Source organism: Equus asinus, chromosome 5 (assembly GCF_041296235.1).
Source record: "Equus asinus isolate D_3611 breed Donkey chromosome 5, EquAss-T2T_v2, whole genome shotgun sequence".
Taxonomy (NCBI): Eukaryota; Metazoa; Chordata; class Mammalia; order Perissodactyla; family Equidae; genus Equus; species Equus asinus.
In genome coordinates, this window is record NC_091794.1 from 109711518 (window position 1) to 109728339 (window position 16822).

Sequence of the window (16822 nt, forward strand, 5' to 3'; positions counted from 1 at the left end):
CATGATCTGGGAACGGAGCTCACGTCTTGGGAAAAAGGAAGATGGATAAAATCTGACAGCCTTTCAGGAGGGTCTCTTGCTGCATAAGGAAAGGGGCTTCCTCCCGCCACCCCTCGGGGTCAGGGTGCTTTTCTGATTTTCTGGTGTGGGGCAGGGGGCTGTTTGCACAAAGGCCCTTGGTTCTTGCCTCCCCTCCCCTGCTAAGTCTGTATCTCTGTCCTTCTCCAAGACCCCAGGCACCGTGGTCACCATGGCAACCAAGCCCTGTTCCCCCCGTCCTGGCTCAAGGTGCAGCCCCCTCTCAGAAGAGGTTCCCTTCAGCCCTCGCCCAGTCCTCCTGCAGCCCCTGCTTCCTCGGGTGGCGCTGGACCAAGGGGCCGCCACACTCACCGAGCCCCAGGCAGGAGACCCGCAGGCCTGACTTGCCCAGGTTCCTGAAAAACAAATACGGTGTGAGTTCTCAGTGGCCAGGGTGGGACCTGCCAGACAGGCTCAGGCTCCCCCTCCACCATTCCTCATCCCAGCCTCCTGAACCTCCCCCCCACCCAATGCATCTTTTGAGGCTCTGAAGGCAAGGGGGACCTTTGGAGAGAGGCCTGCTGCTCGCCTCACCAGGAGTAAAGGGCCAACTGCCCCCTCCCCGCCCCCCCCCCACACACAGCAGGGCACGGTCGTGCTGCTGGGACAGGCCACGCTGGAGACCACGTGCACCTGGAGAGCCACCCCAGAGAGAGAATGAGGGAATGGACGCCGTGTTGTTTTATGGGCTGTAACGAGATTGATTCAGGCCTTGTGGTCCTGGCCACAGGGCATCCTCTCCTAAGAAGCTTCTCTTTCCTTTTCTTCAGAGTTTCATGTTTAGGATTCTGTGTATCTTTACTCCCTCTCTCTGAGGAGCAGAGCAGAAGCTAGTCCCACGTCTCCTGGGCCACGTGGGCCTCGGATCTGTCGTTCTGTGGTAGGAATGTGGGGGGACTAGAGCTCCATCATAGGGTGCCGGTTCCTGTGCTGGGCCGAGCCCCAGCCTCTGTTGTGAGCCTCAGCCAGGGCCGCTCGGGAGGGCGAGATCCAGACGCCCTGGCAGCACACGTTCTGATCAGGCCCAGCAGCCACAGCTGCACGGGCTGCCCAGGGCTCCATCAAGGGCCCACTGAGGTGCCCGCTGGATGGGGCGCACCCCAGGGTCCACATGGACAGGCTGCAGGCCATCACTGACGTTCTGCGGAGGAGATGGAGCGTGGCAGCGCCTTACTGAGGACTGAGATGCCTGTCAGGCTAGGAGCCTGCGGGACAGCAGCAGGCCAGGTGGTCCTCCAGCATCCTGTCACCGAGCCCCCGACAGTTCTCTGGGGCAGGCGCCTTCCTTTTCTCAACATTCGCATTTTATGGAAGAGCACACCAAACCTACCCAGGCGCTGGGGAGCTGGGATCCACCCAGGCAGTGGGCTCTGAGAGCACGTTCCGCACCACAGTGGCACGCCCCCGCCCCCCACCCCATTTATAGGTGACACAGGATGTGATCTGCCCGGATGGTGAAGATGACATGTGGCAGGGTGAGTGTCCCAGCCGAAGCTGGGGCCCTGACTCATCTGGGTTCTGACTCCCCTTCCCTCCTGGGATCCTGGTTGACGGATCTGGGGACCAGCCCGGGGTGCTGCTCTGGGGACCAGCCGGCGGTGCGACAGCCTTCTATGTCATGGGAAGTCAGAAAGCTTCAAGAGACGCAGAGGATAAACTCCAGCCTCCTTCCCAAAGGGCTCCCTGAATTTCCCTGGTGCTCCCCCACTTCTAACTTCAGTGACTGCCACGTCTTCAGTTTCTCTACCTACCTGGCCCCCTGGGAAGGCAGCCTGACCCATTCCTCTCTGAGCCTCTGCAGCCTCGGTTTCCCTGGTGATAAGATCTCTGGACCCTGCCCACATCACAGGCGGTCTTTGGTGGGGCGAGTGGATAGAATAAACTTGTAAGCAGTTTGACAACAGTTTAGTGTGTCCAATTTAAGGTAGTTCTAAACTGCCCAGCTTTCTTCTCAAATTTCCAGTGAACGCCCGTCCAGCTGCTGCCCACTGTTCTCACAGGCAGTGCCGGCTTCTCCCCTAAGTGAGGAGAGGACAGCAGCTGGCTTCTCTTTAGGGCAGAAGCTCTGAAGCCAGAGCTCAAGTCCTGGTTTGATCTCCCTGACTGTACGCCGGGCGTGTCGTGGAACCGTCTGCCTGATGCCCGTGTGCCCATCTGCAGAGCGGGCTCGCGACGCTGCCTGTCTCATGGGGGTCTCTGTGAGGATGAAATGAGATAACACACATGCCTGGAGCACAGGGTCACGGGACACTGACTCTGCCAGTGTCTTGTTTCCGAGACACACAGCACAGAACTTTTTCCTCATATGAAAAACGACGACGGATAAATCGAGGAGGCTTTAATATGACCATGTCAAAAAGGGAACAGAGGTTTGCCCTTGATTTTTCGCCTACGAATCAGTGAAGTAATCTGACAATGCCCTCAGCATTGCTTGTATGTTCCAACCTGGAGCAGCTTGGGTCTGGGACTGCTAGAAAGAAAAGCGTGACCAGATCGCCTCCGGACGCGGCCTCAGGCCCGGTCTATTTAGTAGGTTACGTTATTTTCCCACCCTAGCTAGAAAGCACCTGGGATGAGAAATCAGAACAGTACATATAAGCAGTCTGGGAACAAAGCAAAAGACTGAAGGTTCTCATCAGTGTTCTTACTGTGTCGGGGTCACAGACCCCCTTGAGAAACTGGTAAAGGCCCTGGACCCCTTCCCTGGATGTGTGCACAGACATAAAAACCTTCACAACCTCATTTGCAATGTCTGGGCGTTTGCAGAGCCTCAGGCCCCCTGGGTGCCCAGTCTGGATGAATCCAGGTGCCGGGAGGGGGCTGACCCCTGCATCTGTACCACCACCCACTGCGGGACTGTGGGAGCGGTTTCCTGGCCAGGCTCTGTGGAAGGACAGGTTTTAGGTAGGTCCTCCTGAAACTTCCCTTTTATCAGCATGGAGCCAAATGCCAGGACATGCTGTGTGTTCAGGGGGACAAGCAGCTTTAGCAACAGACAGAGGACACAGAACACCAGGCTGAGGCCACTTGTGTCTGCGGCTGAAGAGGGGCCACCCCTTGCCCACCAGAAGGGGCTCGGAGCCTCCTCCAGTGCCAGGGCAGGGAGCCGGCGCGTCTGGCTCTCCAGCTGCTTCTCCACCCACCGCCCACAGGATAATTTAACAAAACTAGGACACCGTGCGATGCTGCAATCATCCCGCTCAAGTTGTTTCCTCGTTAAAATGATGGTATTAGTTCTGCCATCCGCTGCCAGGCCTCGGGAGAAGGAATGAGAAGGGACAGGACATCTCCGGGCTAACAGCTTTATAAATACGGCTGCTCAGTGGGGGTGGCAACAACAAATTATAGCCTCGTCTGGACAGGGGCTGGGGACACGCTCGAAACTTTCAAGACGCGAAAATCGTTTCCTAACAGATTTTTCTCCCCTAATTAAAACTTGACATGATGATAAAAGAGTTGGCTAAATCTCTAAACCCAAATAACGTTAGCCTTCATTAATTTCCCTCATGTGTCTCCTGTGGTCTCAAAAAATGCTAACGAGGACTCATGGATTTCACCTTTGCCAGAGGAAAGCACTGACGCCCATCGTACAGCCAGCGGCGGCTCTGCCCCCTAAACTCTGCACCTCACACCCCGGGCAGTCACAGATCCTTTAAAAACCAGCAGTTCAGGGCCTTCGACTTCAGCCATCTGGGCAGAGGACAAAAATTTGATCAGGGGACGGAAAGCAACATGGCCTTGATGAGCTGGTTTGATGAATAAGAGGCCAGGCTGTTTTCCGGTCAGCTGTCGCACTGTGGGGGATTATTTGTCCACAGGTCTGCCCCGCTCCCAGACTCCAGGCTCCCTTAGGTCAAGCTGGGCTTCTGGGTCTTCTTCTTCAGAGGCAGCCTGCAGTGCAGGCTCCCAGGGGTGTTCGTTAGTGTAAGAAGCCCAGGCCCTGGGACCAGCCCCTTGTGACTGACTGCCGGCCCTTCCCCTTACTCCCAGGACTTGGGGTCCCCTTCCCTGCACTGAGCACCTCTTAGGCTCTGTGGTGAGAACATGACTTTGGTTCCCTTAACCCCAGCGATGACGGGTGTGGCTGGAGGCCTCCTCCTGGCCCTGGAGCACGCCATGGTGGAGGGCCAGCTTCCTAAGGAAGCGGTCAGAGTTGGGGGCGGATCCCATCAGGCTCCATACAGCACCACCTCCACCCTGGTTGCGGCCCTGGGACAGTCATTATGGAGCAACCCCATGAGGCAGGTACCCTGTGGGGCAGGTGCCCCGTGGGGCAGGTTCTGTGAGGCAGGAGGTGGACGTGCTCAGCAAGGGCACCCAATGGTTTAGATTCTGGCTCCCATTTTAGCCCCTATGAAACTACACATCTTGCCGGAGTATGACCCCACCTCCCCCCCAACACTGCCAAGAAAAGCTGGCCTCGAGGCGCTGCTGTGTGTAAGGCTGGACAGGACCCAGTTGGGAAGCACCGGGGCTGGGATCTGAACCCAGGTCCTCAGACTGCAAAGCCCCAGCCCAGTGAGCACCTCCCTTCACTGCCCATCTCGCCCTCCCTGCCTCCAGCATGGGCCACACACGTGCCCACACATGTACACACACAGACGCATACGTGCACACACACAGGCATACGCACTCACAATGCACACGTGGTGATCTTGAGCACTCCGGCTCTTGAAGATCCACTCCTCCACGGATCTTAGGATCTTAGGAGGGGAGTCACGTTGGCAGCCACTTTCCATGTACCTGGGGGCTTTATATTTTTAGAAACAGTCTCACTTGTATTAACTCCTTTGATGATCCTAGGATTGACTTAAAAGTTGCAGTGGATAATTGGTATCTAAACTAAAAAATACATAATCTGTTTACGCGTAGCTTTTGATCCCCACGTAACAAAACCTACTAGAGCTTCTAGAAGAGAGAATTCCATTCTGGATTGTCCTCACTGAGTTGAGAGGATGGGAACAAAAACCTTTTACTGCAGAGGTTCACTACAGAACATCAAACATCGCCCGAGGATCCAGGGCAGGAGGGAATGCAGGCGTAGATGCAGAAGGACTCGGAGGTGGTCCAGAATTCCCCTTGATGAGGCACGGGACTTACGATGTAGTTGTTTCCCATGAGGTCCAACTCTCGGGGATGGTTTTGGGGAGGTTAAGCTATACGTCTCAGTTGTTAGGATTGATTCTCTCAATACTTTTTGAGTTGGCAGCAAACCAGATAGAAACCCAGACACTCTCCTCGAATACAACTAGAATTGTCTGTGGGTTTTTCTGAGGCTGGTGGCCTGTGGGACTGTTTGAGTCACTGAAAGCAGAGTTGCACCTGGCTCCTGTTTTGGAAACACTTTCCTGTGAAACCTGGGAACCAGAGACTGACTTAGCTTTTGCAGTTCATGCAGATCACTTGTGGTAAGGACTCCCCTTTCCCCAGGAACACCATTCTCAAAGTGCTAAGGGCTCTGGGTGCAGAGACTCACGGGGAGTAAGAAATGCCAGCCCCCCGGCAGGGTGCCCCACAAACCTGCCCCCAGGGGCCCTTTGCACAAAGCCAGGGCCCTCCTTTTCCTCCTGGGTACAACCACGGAGCATCTGAGCAAAGCCCTGCGTGGGGCACGGGGGGATGCAAGGAATGGCAGGAGGGTCCTTGACCCTGACACTGGCGCTTTGCACCATCTCTACGTACAAGTCACGGTGAGGGACCCCAGAGCCAGGTGGGGGACTGAGCGCGAGCAGAGGGACACACGACAGCCTGGGCTGAGTCATGAGCAGGAAATGCCAGATGCTGCTCTGTGCCCTGCGGAGCGTTAATTCTGCCCGTAGAGGAACCCAGGCCTGGGGTCTGGCTCAGGTCACGGAGGGAAGAATCCCATCCCATGGTTCACCCGATAGCCCCTGACTACACAAAATGAGCGTTTGTCATGATGGCCTGGCTGCAAAGACGTCAGACTACCCACGGGACAAACGGGGCCCTGTGTGCCCAGTGGGAGGGCAGGGAGGCCGGGGGCCTGTGGCCCGTGCCCTGAGGGTCCCAGGAAGAGGAAACATCGCACAGTCCGACATGGGGGGGCTTGGCCATTACAACCTCCCCCCATGCCGTGAAGGGAAACCAACAAGCAGAAGGAAGGCAAAGGGGCCCTCATGCACCATCTCCCCGCCATCAGGAGGAAACCTGGGGCTGCCCCAAGCTTGTTTTATTTCTCAGTCTGCCTACCCAGTGCTGGGAAGAGCCCCTCCCGGCCTCTCAGCACGCCGCTGCCCAAGGCTGGCAAGGGATTTGCAGATTTGATCCGCTCTCCCAGATGGGGTGCTGGGAGGCCCCGCCCCACCCCGCGGCCCTCGGCCCGTACCTATACTTCATCCCCGGCTGCTTCACGCAGGCGTCGCCGGCGCTGGGGAGACTCTGCACGGACAGCTGTCCCAGGCTCCGGGCCACCATGGCCACAGCACGGAAGCGGCTGCGGGTGCCCAGGCTGGGACTGCTGGCTGCCGGCCGGCCCAGCCGCTCCTCGGGGCCCCGGCCCTTGAGGCCATGCTCTGAGCACACGAAGGACACCTGCATGCCGAGGCCGGGCGCTCAGCTCCTGGCCACGTCCCCTCTCCTTGTGGGCTCTGAAGTCATCTGTCCCCTGGAAGCCCTTCTCTGCCTGGGACAAGACTTTATCCCAGAAGGCAAAGGAGCTCCGAGGTGTCCCTTCAAGAGCCAGGATGTCCCAAGGCAACGATGTAGAGGAAGCCTGCGCAGTCTCCGAGGGCAGAGAATCAAATTTCCAGAAACTTGTTAGAAAAGACCTTATCAGACAGAACCTGGAAGCCGAGTAGTGCGGGTGCCATTTTCTCCCCCCTCTCACATTTTTCTTGTCTCTGCAGGTCCTTCTTCTGCCCCCACCCTGGTCTGGCTCTGGCTGCTTGAGCCTCCAGCCCAGCAGTGTCCGGCAGGGCTGGGCTGCGAGTTACTCCTGACAGATGAGCGACCTCACCGTCCTCTGACGGGAGAAGGGAGGGCGCCTTCCGGGGCGCGGCCTGGGGGCCCCAAGCAGGCTGCTGTGACTGTTCTCCTAGGGGGGGCGGCCTGGGGTCGCGGGGAGCAGCTGCTTCTCCAGGCTTCCTCGAGCCTCTCAGAGGGAGCTTTGTATCCAGCTCCTGGCTCTGCACACCATGGGCTGTTGGGGCTCCCACCAAGTCAATTAGGTGACCGGTGAGAGGCACAGGAGGCATCTGGGGATTAATTGTTAATGAAGCGGGATGCACCAGCTGCCTGCCCTGGTCGATCCCCGGGAGGCCGGCACTGGCTGCTCCAGGCTGACAGCCGCTCGGCCAGGACCGGGTGGATGGCTGAGCTTGTGGGCAGCTGGCTCCGAGAGAGGCAATGCAGCTCTGGCCAGCTCTATCTGCTCGTGGTTCTTGCCCAGGAAAGGGAGAAGCCAAATCACCAGGAATGTGGAGGAGGAAACACCACTCTGTCTAGGTGATAATAACACAGACGACCCAACGAAAGAAACCAGGGGGTCAAGGGACCAGAGACCAGGAAAGTTCCAGCACATCGCGCAGTGTGTAGCTCAGCCGATGCTTAATAAATACTTCTGGAATAAATGAGTGAGTGAGTGAACGAATGAATGAAGCCCTCCCCCGACAACTCCAGCCTCCTCTCTCTCACTCATGGACTCAAGATGAACTGGGAACAAGGCTGTCCTGGAACAAAGCTCATGGGGTTTCCTGAAACCCAGAGGGATGCCCCGGAGGGCAGGAGGGGCTGGCTTTGCCCTCTGACCCCGAGCATCCCACTCTCGCCCTGTAGGGTGGGCCCTGGCCAAAGCTGCCTTTTGGGTCCTTTCTTCCCTGTGGGAGGGGCTGAGAAAGAGTGCTGGATGGGAGGCCGGTGGTCGAGGGTCTAGCTCAGGCTCTGCTGTGAATTCACTGTGTGATCACAGGCAGGTGTCCTGCCCTCTGTGGGCCTCCACTGACAAAATGAGATTCATGGTCTGAGAAGCCACTTTGTCCCTCCCAGCTCAGCCCCACGGGAACCTTCCACACCTGCTGGCTGCCCACGCTGTGCTCTGACAGCACACAGAGAAGAATCCACTCAGAGACGTTCACGACGGATGGAGGCGGAACCTGCTCTCAGCCCCGGCCCTGCCTTTTTGGCACAGAAGTTAAGAATACAGCCTTGTCCTGGTCCTGGCCTCCCTGCTCCTGAGTGTTCCAGTGTCTAGTGTAGATCATAAACACATGGTCAGATCACGCCTGCCGAGCGCTCATCCCGGGCTGGGTCCCTGGAAGTGCCAGCTCCCAGGATCTCTCAGCAGAAAATAATGACTTTCTGGCGGTGGGAGTCAGTATAGGTCCCTGTGTGAGACTCTCCTTCACTGCCCCCCCACCACTGGTAAGTGGACCCCTTTTGTCCTCCCCAAGTGCACAGGCCTGATACGGCAGCAGAAGCCACCCCCTGAATGTGGGATTCGGACCTGGGGACAGAGGATCTGGGAGGGCAGAGCTGGTCCCTTTGCCAAGGGGGCCCTGGGAGGTCACAGACGCCACCTACAAAGGCCAGCGGGGGCCCCTGGGGACCCATAGGCCCAGCTCTGCCTTCCTTTTCCACCTGCCCATATAGGCCCTGGAGCCTGGCTGGCCTGGGTTCCTGCTCTCAGGGCGGCTGGGCCCTCCCTGAGTTCCTTGGGTGGGGGTGATGGGAAGGCGACGGGCAGCCTGCAGGGCTGACCCTACATGCCAGCTGGGCCTCTCTGCGAGCCGAACCCTGGCACTGGAAGAGAAAGAGCCACGGCCTCTGGAAGCCCACGGGCCTGCCAAAGAGGCTGCAGATGGCAGAGGCACTGCCCCCGGCCCTTCCCCAGCACTCATGGAACTCACAGTCTGGGGCACGGCTGCTCAACACCTGACCAGGCTGCTGGGGGAGCTTGTTACAAATGCAGAATCCTGACCTGCTCAGTCAGCAGCTCTGGGGCGGGGCCCTGGAAGCTGTGTTTCTAGCCAGAGCATTGAGTGGTGCTATGCGCCTGGCCTAGCGGATGCAGAAACCCGTACCCCATTCTTCCTTATACAGTTCTCTGTGCTCTGGGAAACTCTTGGATCCCACACGGGCTGGCATCTTCCTATTCCTCAGGGTGGCCCTTAACCAGACGGTGGGCCTTAATCAGCACCGAATTAAGTGAGAGCCACAAAGACGTACTCACCACAGTGTGTGAAAGGTCATCTGCCTCGCTGCCCTACCCAGCAATTCTGCTCCTAGGTACGTGCCCAAAGAGCTGGACACACACGGCCATACAAACTCTCGAACACAAATGTCCACAGGAGCATTATCCACGACAGCCACAAGGTGGAAACAACCCAAATGTCTATCAACTGATGAATGAATAGACAAAATGTGGTCCATCCACACAACAGAACTTTATTCAGCCACAGAAAGGGAGTGAAGCACTGACAGATGCCACAACCCGGGGGGGGACCCTGGAAATGCTATGCTCGGTGAAAGAAGCCAGTCACAAAATCATGGAGGAAACCAGTCACATAGTGTATGAGTCCATTTATATGAAACATCGAGAACCGGCAAAACCTTAGAGCCAGAGTGTAGATCAGCGGTTGCCAGGGGCTGGGGGGAGCAGGTATTGGGACGTGACAGCAAATGAGAGTATGGGGTTTCTTTTTGGGGTGATGAAAATTCTAGAATTCATTGTAGTGATTTTTGCACAACTATGAATATACTAAAACCATCGAACTGTATACTTTAAATGGGTATATGGTATGTGAATTATATCTCAAGAAAACTGTTACCAAAAAAAGTTAAGAGCCTCAAAAGGCTCCGGGCCTCACACGTGCTGTTCCCTGTGGGAGTGCCCCTCCCGTTTCGCTGCCTTTGATCTCCTCCTCACCCTCTGACATCAGCTCAGATAGTACATGCGGTGTGAAGCCAGCCCCCCAAGCACCGGTAACTTCTCTCTCCTCCCAGGGTGCCCCCGACCACGCTCTCCCCAGAGATACCAGGGGGCCGGGACCCAGCTGCTGGTTCCCTTCGGCAAGAAGCACCCCTCCCAGCCATCAGCGGGAGTCAAGCTTTCCCTCTGCAGGACTCCCGAGGGGCCCTGTGGCGGAACCCCAGCCCCTGCTCCATCCCGTTGTAACGTGTTGTGGGGACGATGGGAATGAACATCCGACCTCAGAACTCTCCCCTCTCCCGGGGAATCCAGGACGAACATGCTGCATCCAGCCCAGGACGGCCAAGCGTGGGGGGCGGGCAGGTGGATTTTTAAAGGATGGCCAGAGGCTGTAACTTTCTATTTGCCCAAAAGAGGAGTCATGACCTGTAATATTCTCAGAAACTCTCAAGAATTAGACAAGAGTGGGGAGCCAAAAGCTTAGAACCTTGATCTGAACTTGCCACAATTACTCGTCACCCCAAGAGAGTCTCTTCTCAAACGTGTTTAGGTGGAGAAGAAGCTGAATCCTAGACCGTGTCAGTCGACTTGAAACGGGCTTAGGGCAGACGTACCGAGCGCGGATGGTTGATTTTGATCCACAAAGATTTTTGGGCTCTTTTTTGGCCTCTCTAGTACTTGCTGTCATTAAAATGAAGCAGCTAGCTCCTGCTGTGATTAATCAGAGGCTCAGCCACCCCAATTAAGTGCTCTGCTTTGTGTCCGTGGAACGCCATGAAAAAGAGCTTCCTGGAACAGAAGCTTCCGGTGCAGCCGCCTGGGACCACCCCCCACCACACCTGCCCCAGGAGGGCGAAGAGATGGGAAAGCTGGGACCCAGCCAGACTCTTCCCCCAAGATGGTGACAGGCTCACAGTGGGAGGGGACGGACACTCTCCCTGTACAGAATGAGGCCTGGAGTAGAAGTTTCAAAGGTGGCTTTTAAAAGCATGGACTGCAGCAGCAACTCAAGAGTGAGGACAAGCAGCTGTATGTCTCCTCAGTACTAGCGAGGCCATCTCGACCGTACTGAACGGAGCATGGATTGCACCCAAAGTGTGACTCTCTGCCAAAGGAGGCGGGGCAGCTGCTAAAGATTTGGGGGCTGCCCTGATGGAGCAGTGGGATGGGAGGTCCTTGGCCCCTGAAGTTTCTAAGAGCAAGGGGTGGCAGACTGGTGGCCTTCCTGGAGGAGGTGTCATCTGCTAGGTAAGAGCTGAAGACCCCTCGGGGGCGGAGTGCTGTGGCTGTGGCTTCCTTCAGGAGCCCACACCCCAGCCATGTCCAGTGCTACTCACCCTAAAAGGGGAACATGTCGAATCGGCCTTGAAAAGGCCCTTTCACTTCTTAGTTGCTGTCGCGGACCAAGCGATTGTGCCCAGCCCCGAGTAAGCCCTTCTGCCTTTCCTCTTTTCATTCTAAGAAGCACCTCTGAGGCATAATAATACCAACAACAACGACAGCCACAGTGCACACACTTACATGGCGCTCGCCATGCCAGCCTCTGCACCAAGCGCTGTCTGACCAGCTCACTAAGCTCCCACCACCTTCCAGGTGGACCCTGTGATGGTCCGGTTCACGCTTGGGGAAACTGAGGCACAGAGAGGCCAGTCAGGAAGGCCTCATCTACAGAGGCGGCGGTAGGGCAGGAGGTGCGCAACGGCCGGGCCTCCCCTGCCTTGCGGAGCTCCTGTTCCCAGACCCTCAGATGGAGGGATGAGGGCGGGGGGCAGTCCCGGGGAGCTGCTGGGCACCGTCTGCGGATCCGATTGAGGTGTGCGGACCCCCGCCTTTCCAGGGGGACGAAGGAGAGCCAGCCCTCCAGGGGCCCTGTCCCTGCCCCATGAGAAGAGCCTCTTGGGTCAGGGGCCTGGGGCTCTATGCTGCTGAGATGCGTCCCGATGCCCGTGGCCAGGCCAGCTTGGGAAGCGCTGAGCCCTATCGCGATGGGTTACAGAGCAATCCAGCAGACGTGCGAGGATGCCTGCAGCTCCCCCTGCTCCCCTCAGAGCAGCCTGTGGGGGGTGGGGGGCTGCTGCTATGTCCCTTCAGGCAGGGAAGCTGGGCTGGAGAGGTCGGGACCTACCAGGCCCCAGCATGGCAGCCGGCTGCCAGCAGAAGCAGTCCTGGCACGAACGCAGGCCACAGGCAGCTGACACCATGGTCCTGGTCAGGCCCTCCAGAGAGACCCTGGAGGTCCTGGAGGAGACTCCGCCCCTGCAGGCTGGCTTCCTCCCAGCCCCTGCTCCTGGCACGGCAGCTCTTCCAGAATGACTGGCTGGTCTCGCCAGCTCCCTCCTTCCTTCCCTTCCCTTTCCTTCCTCCACATCTGCTCGTGTCCACACGGGCGTGAGCTGCATTGCCAAGAGAACTGTGTGCACCCGTGAGAGCCCAAGGCTGGTGTTTCTCTCCCACTAGGAGCAAGTGTGGAGTTTAGAGTCACAGCACCAACTTATTTAGTCCTCAGGACACTTCTGTGAGGAAGTGACTAAAGTCTCCACCTTCCAGATGGGGACACTGAGATGTGGAGAAAGCAGGTGTCTTGTCCAAGGTCACACAGGTACCTGCCGGGAGCTGGGATTCCTCCCAAAACACCCACAGAAGTCCCTGCAGGCTCAAGGAGTTGAGTCAGCCCCTTGGGACCTGTTGTGGGTTGAAATGTGCCCCAAAAAGATCTGCTGAAGTCCTAACCCCCAGCACCTGTGATTGTGGCCTTATTTGGAAATAGGGTCTTTGTAGAAGTAATCAAGTTAAGATGAGGTCGTGGCCCTAAATCCAACGACTGTTGTCCTTATCAGGAGAGACAGATCTGGAGACAGACAGATCCACACAGAGGGAAAAGAGCCATGCGGTGACAGAGGCAGAGACCGGAGTGAGGCAGCCACAGGCCATGGAATGCCAGGGATGGCCTGCAGCCACCAGAAGCTGGAAGAGGCAAGGATGGGTCCTCCCCTGGAGCCTTCGGAGGGAGCACAGCCCTGCTGACGCCTGGATTTTGGACTCCAGAACTGTGAGAGAACCGATTTCTGTGGGTTTAAGCCACTGTTCGTGGCCCTTTATTAGGGCAGCCCCAGGAAACTGATACAGGACCTTTCTCGAGGTGGACCTGTCCCCGCTGAGCCTCCTAGACTGTCCACCCCACTGGCCCTCTCCAGCCTCTGCTCCTGCCCATGGTGTCCTCCTTCCTACCTGTCCTTTAAGACACACCTGGGTTCCCAGCTCTTCCAGGAAGCCTTCCCCCGACTAGCCCAGCTGGAAGTTATCTCCTGTGGATAACCGAGCAACTAGGTAAAGTCTGCTCAGTGAACATGACCACAAATCAAATACCATCTGGCGATCTTCCGGGCTCATGGGAAGAGCCCACGATCTAGAGCCAGAAATCGCAGGCAGGCAGGACTCCCTGCCCTCCTTGACTGGGCTGCATTAGGGGCTCAGCCGCAGCCTCCAGTCCTGATGTCAGGAAAGCAGCAGGAGGAGACACAGTGTACAGGGGAATGTTCTGGAAAGTGGGTTAAGACGGAGACCACTCAACACCATCCAGCCACACTTTAGAAGCCTGGAATGTTCTAGTGCTGGGAGCAGACAAAGGCCCTGCTCTCAGTGGGGTCCAGAAGGGCAAGGACAAGGCGAGAGAGAGAGTGGGAAGTGTGAGGACGACAACAGGACAGGATCCTGAGCTTGGGAAGAACTCATTAGATGTTTACTTACACTGGGTGATGGAGAAAGCCTCTTTGAGGACTAAGAGATGAACGACAGGAGGTAGCCAGCCCTGTCCAAATCTGGAGGACGCACCTTCTAGGCAGAGGGCAGAGAGTGTGCTAGGACTCTGAGGACAGAATGAGCTCTGTGGTTGAGACACGGAAGGAAGGAGCATCCTGAGCAGGAGGGACAGGGGGCCAAGCTGAAATCAGAGGCAGCACGGGCCACACGGGGCCTTGTGGGGAGTTTGGGTTCCTTCCTGGTGCCATGGGGGAGCAGAGCAGGAACACAGCTGAACCAAGGCTGGGGGTCCAGCTGGCACCGTGTGGGCCCAGGCCATAGCTGCTGCCCTGTCAGGCCACATCTCTGGATTCTCCATCATTACAACCAGGCGGGCACACAAAGGGGCAGCTTATACAGAGACTGTGCGGATTTAAAAATTTAGTGCATTCTTTTTGAACAGCAAGAGTCGAGGACAGTTAAAGAAAATGGGAGAAGTTAAACAAGAAAGCTTTTTCCCCAGCTGCAGGCTCAGTTCAGCTGATAAAATGTCTGGCCTGTGGCACGCGTGTCTTCTAGCTCCACCGAGCAGCATCTATCTGGAGGCATTATCTTTTTTATATTACTATATAAGACCAAGTTTAACTGAGTCCCGGTCCAGCTGCTGATGGGGATGTTAACTGTGGAACAGCACTTATCTGGGATCTTTAATAACTGGTGGCGTTGGGTGGGGAGGCCCTGTTCCCAGATAACAAACCCCCCTGAATCCAGCAAGATGAAATCCGCCAGGTAAAGAAAGGTCCGAAGGTGCGACCACCTTTGGCCCATCAAATGCTAAAGGCGCCACCAGTGGTTTTCCGGTGTCCTCTACCCCTTGGGAAGCCCGTTTTCCCAGGGTATTTAGGCCCCAGTCGGTTCTGCATGTTTCAGACACCACACAGACCTTTTCCTGGGGTGTCAGGCACATGAGAGATTCGTCCCCATCCCTTCCACCCACCCTGTGCCAGCTGTGTCAGTGTCCTGGGGCTGCTGTAACAAAGTACCACAAACTGGGGGTGCTTAAAAAACAGAAACTGATTTTCTCACAGTCTGGAGGCCAGGAGTCTGAGAGCTGGTGTCAGCAGGGCCACGCTCCCTCTGAAGGCTCTGGGGGGGGGGGGTCTCACCTGCCTCTTCCAGCTTCCGGAGACTGTAGGCGGTCCTCGGCTTTTGCCCACATCAGTCCAATCTCTACCTCCACTGTCTCATGGCCTCTCCCTGTGTGTCTCCACGTGGCCTTGTAAGGACACCAGTCACTGGGTTTAGGGCCCAGTGCATTCCAGTATGACCTCGTCTTAACTAATGACATCTGTAATGACCCTATTTCTAAATAAGGTTTCGGGTGGAGATGAAATTCTGGGGTACACAATACACCCCTGTGCACCCTCTATCACAAATCACATCAACGCAGGGAGCCGGGTCTTCCCACGGGGCGGACAAACTCCGGCCGCCCTGCCTCATCCCTGCTGCTCTGCACCTCACTCTGGCCAGGCCACTCAGGCCTTCTCTCCCCAAAAGCACCCGTTTCTCTGGCCCAGAAGGTTCTGTCCCACATCTTCAAATGTCTCCTTTCAGATGGCTCGGGTCTCAGCTGTCCCCGGCCCCCCTTACTCCCTTAGGTGTCCACTTGCTTTCTCTCTGCCTCCCTCCTCGAGGAGGTAACAGGACCCCGTCTGTCTTGTTCATGTGGCATCTGGCACGCCCATCCCCTGGAGCCAAGTAGATCCTCAATAAACACTTGGTGAATTAATGAAAAGTATCAATGACTAGCTAAAAAAGAAAAAAAATGTACAGTCTCATCTCCCTCTTGAGAAATTTCCATCAGAATTAGGAGCTCTTTGGGGCCAAACTAGCTGACCCTTTGTCCTTCCCTTTCAGCTGGAGCTTAGATAGAATACAAAGTCTTAAGGATTCTGCCATCTAATGGGCTCACAGCTGAAGTGTTTTGTTCCTTTAAAGACAACCACACGCTCAAACCATCAGCCAAAGGCCCAAACATTCTCCACAGAAGATGTTAAAGCAACAGGCTGGCCTCCACTCTTCTCCAGAGAACAGCCAGATAACCCCTGGGGCCTGCTGGATGGAAGCCAAAGATTTCCAGGTCACCAGATCAAATACAGGACACCTGGTTAAATCTGAACTTCAGGTAAATAACAAATAATGTTTTAGCATAAGTATGTCCCAAAAATAGTGCAGGACATACTTAGACTAAAAAAGTAAATTGATGTTAATTTGAAATTCAAATTCAATTAGGCATCTGTATTTTTATTTTCGGGGAGTGTCCCCTCTGGCCAACTGCCTCTGGCAAGGGCATGTTCCTGGGGAGGCAGGGGAATAAAGCTGCAGATACGCAATTTATAAATGAAAATACAAGCTCCCAGGCTTTTTGGCCGCTTTCTGAGGCTTTTAGAGGAGAAGGTGGGCGGGCTGGAGCACTGTCCCAGATGCTGATTCCAATGAGGAGCAAGCTAAACAGAATGTCCTTCTGAGGTTCACAGGAAACTTAGCCCCACAAGCCTGTGCCCCGGAGAACACAAGGTCATTTAATCCACAGCCTTCGCCATCACAGTTACAGATGGAGCAGCAGCAACCAATCAGAGGCTACCTGTGGAAAACCACTTCCCAGGAGAACAGCCCAATGTAAGGACGGAAAGGAGGGGAGCACATCTTGGCCCCCAGGACCCAACGGGTTTCTGGTGCCACGTGGGTTTGTTAGAGATGATGAATTGAGGTATTTTCGCTAATTCATGTTTAGTTAACTCCTAATAATTAATTTGTCTCCATGACGTTGCAAGAAGAAAAATGAAATAGTACGTTTACCCCTGCTGCAAAGTCTTTTCAAGAAACCACACCCTTTTCCCATGGAGGGTATACCTAGCTTAAGAGTGCTTTCTTGGGAGGATAGGCCTATGCACACTTTCATTTCTGTCTTTTGTACATTTCTATATGGTTGGCATTTTTAAACATAAAACGTCGACCCCGATACACAGTCAAGTCGTCACCCACGTTTCCCGCGCTCCTCTCTCCCGCAGCGCCTGCCTCCGGCCTCCTGCCGCGTCCGGCGTCCTGCCCGCCCAGCCC

At 56.0% G+C, this 16822-nt stretch overlaps 1 protein-coding gene across 9 annotated transcripts in view; it reads right to left on the reverse strand.

Annotated features, from left to right (window-relative positions):
* The window catches only part of KCNAB2 (potassium voltage-gated channel subfamily A regulatory beta subunit 2), a 91512-nt gene that overhangs the window by 27786 nt on the left and 46904 nt on the right, over positions 1 to 16822 (reverse strand). For 8 of the 9 annotated variants that reach the window (XM_070511248.1, XM_014862182.3, XM_014862195.3 and 5 more), the window contains one exon: positions 391 to 434. In XM_070511248.1, the coding sequence (XP_070367349.1) occupies positions 391 to 434 (44 nt within the window). Of the gene's footprint in view, positions 1 to 390; positions 435 to 6424; positions 16792 to 16822 lie in introns of those variants that run through there. The other variant, XM_070511251.1, reaches the window with a different exon arrangement.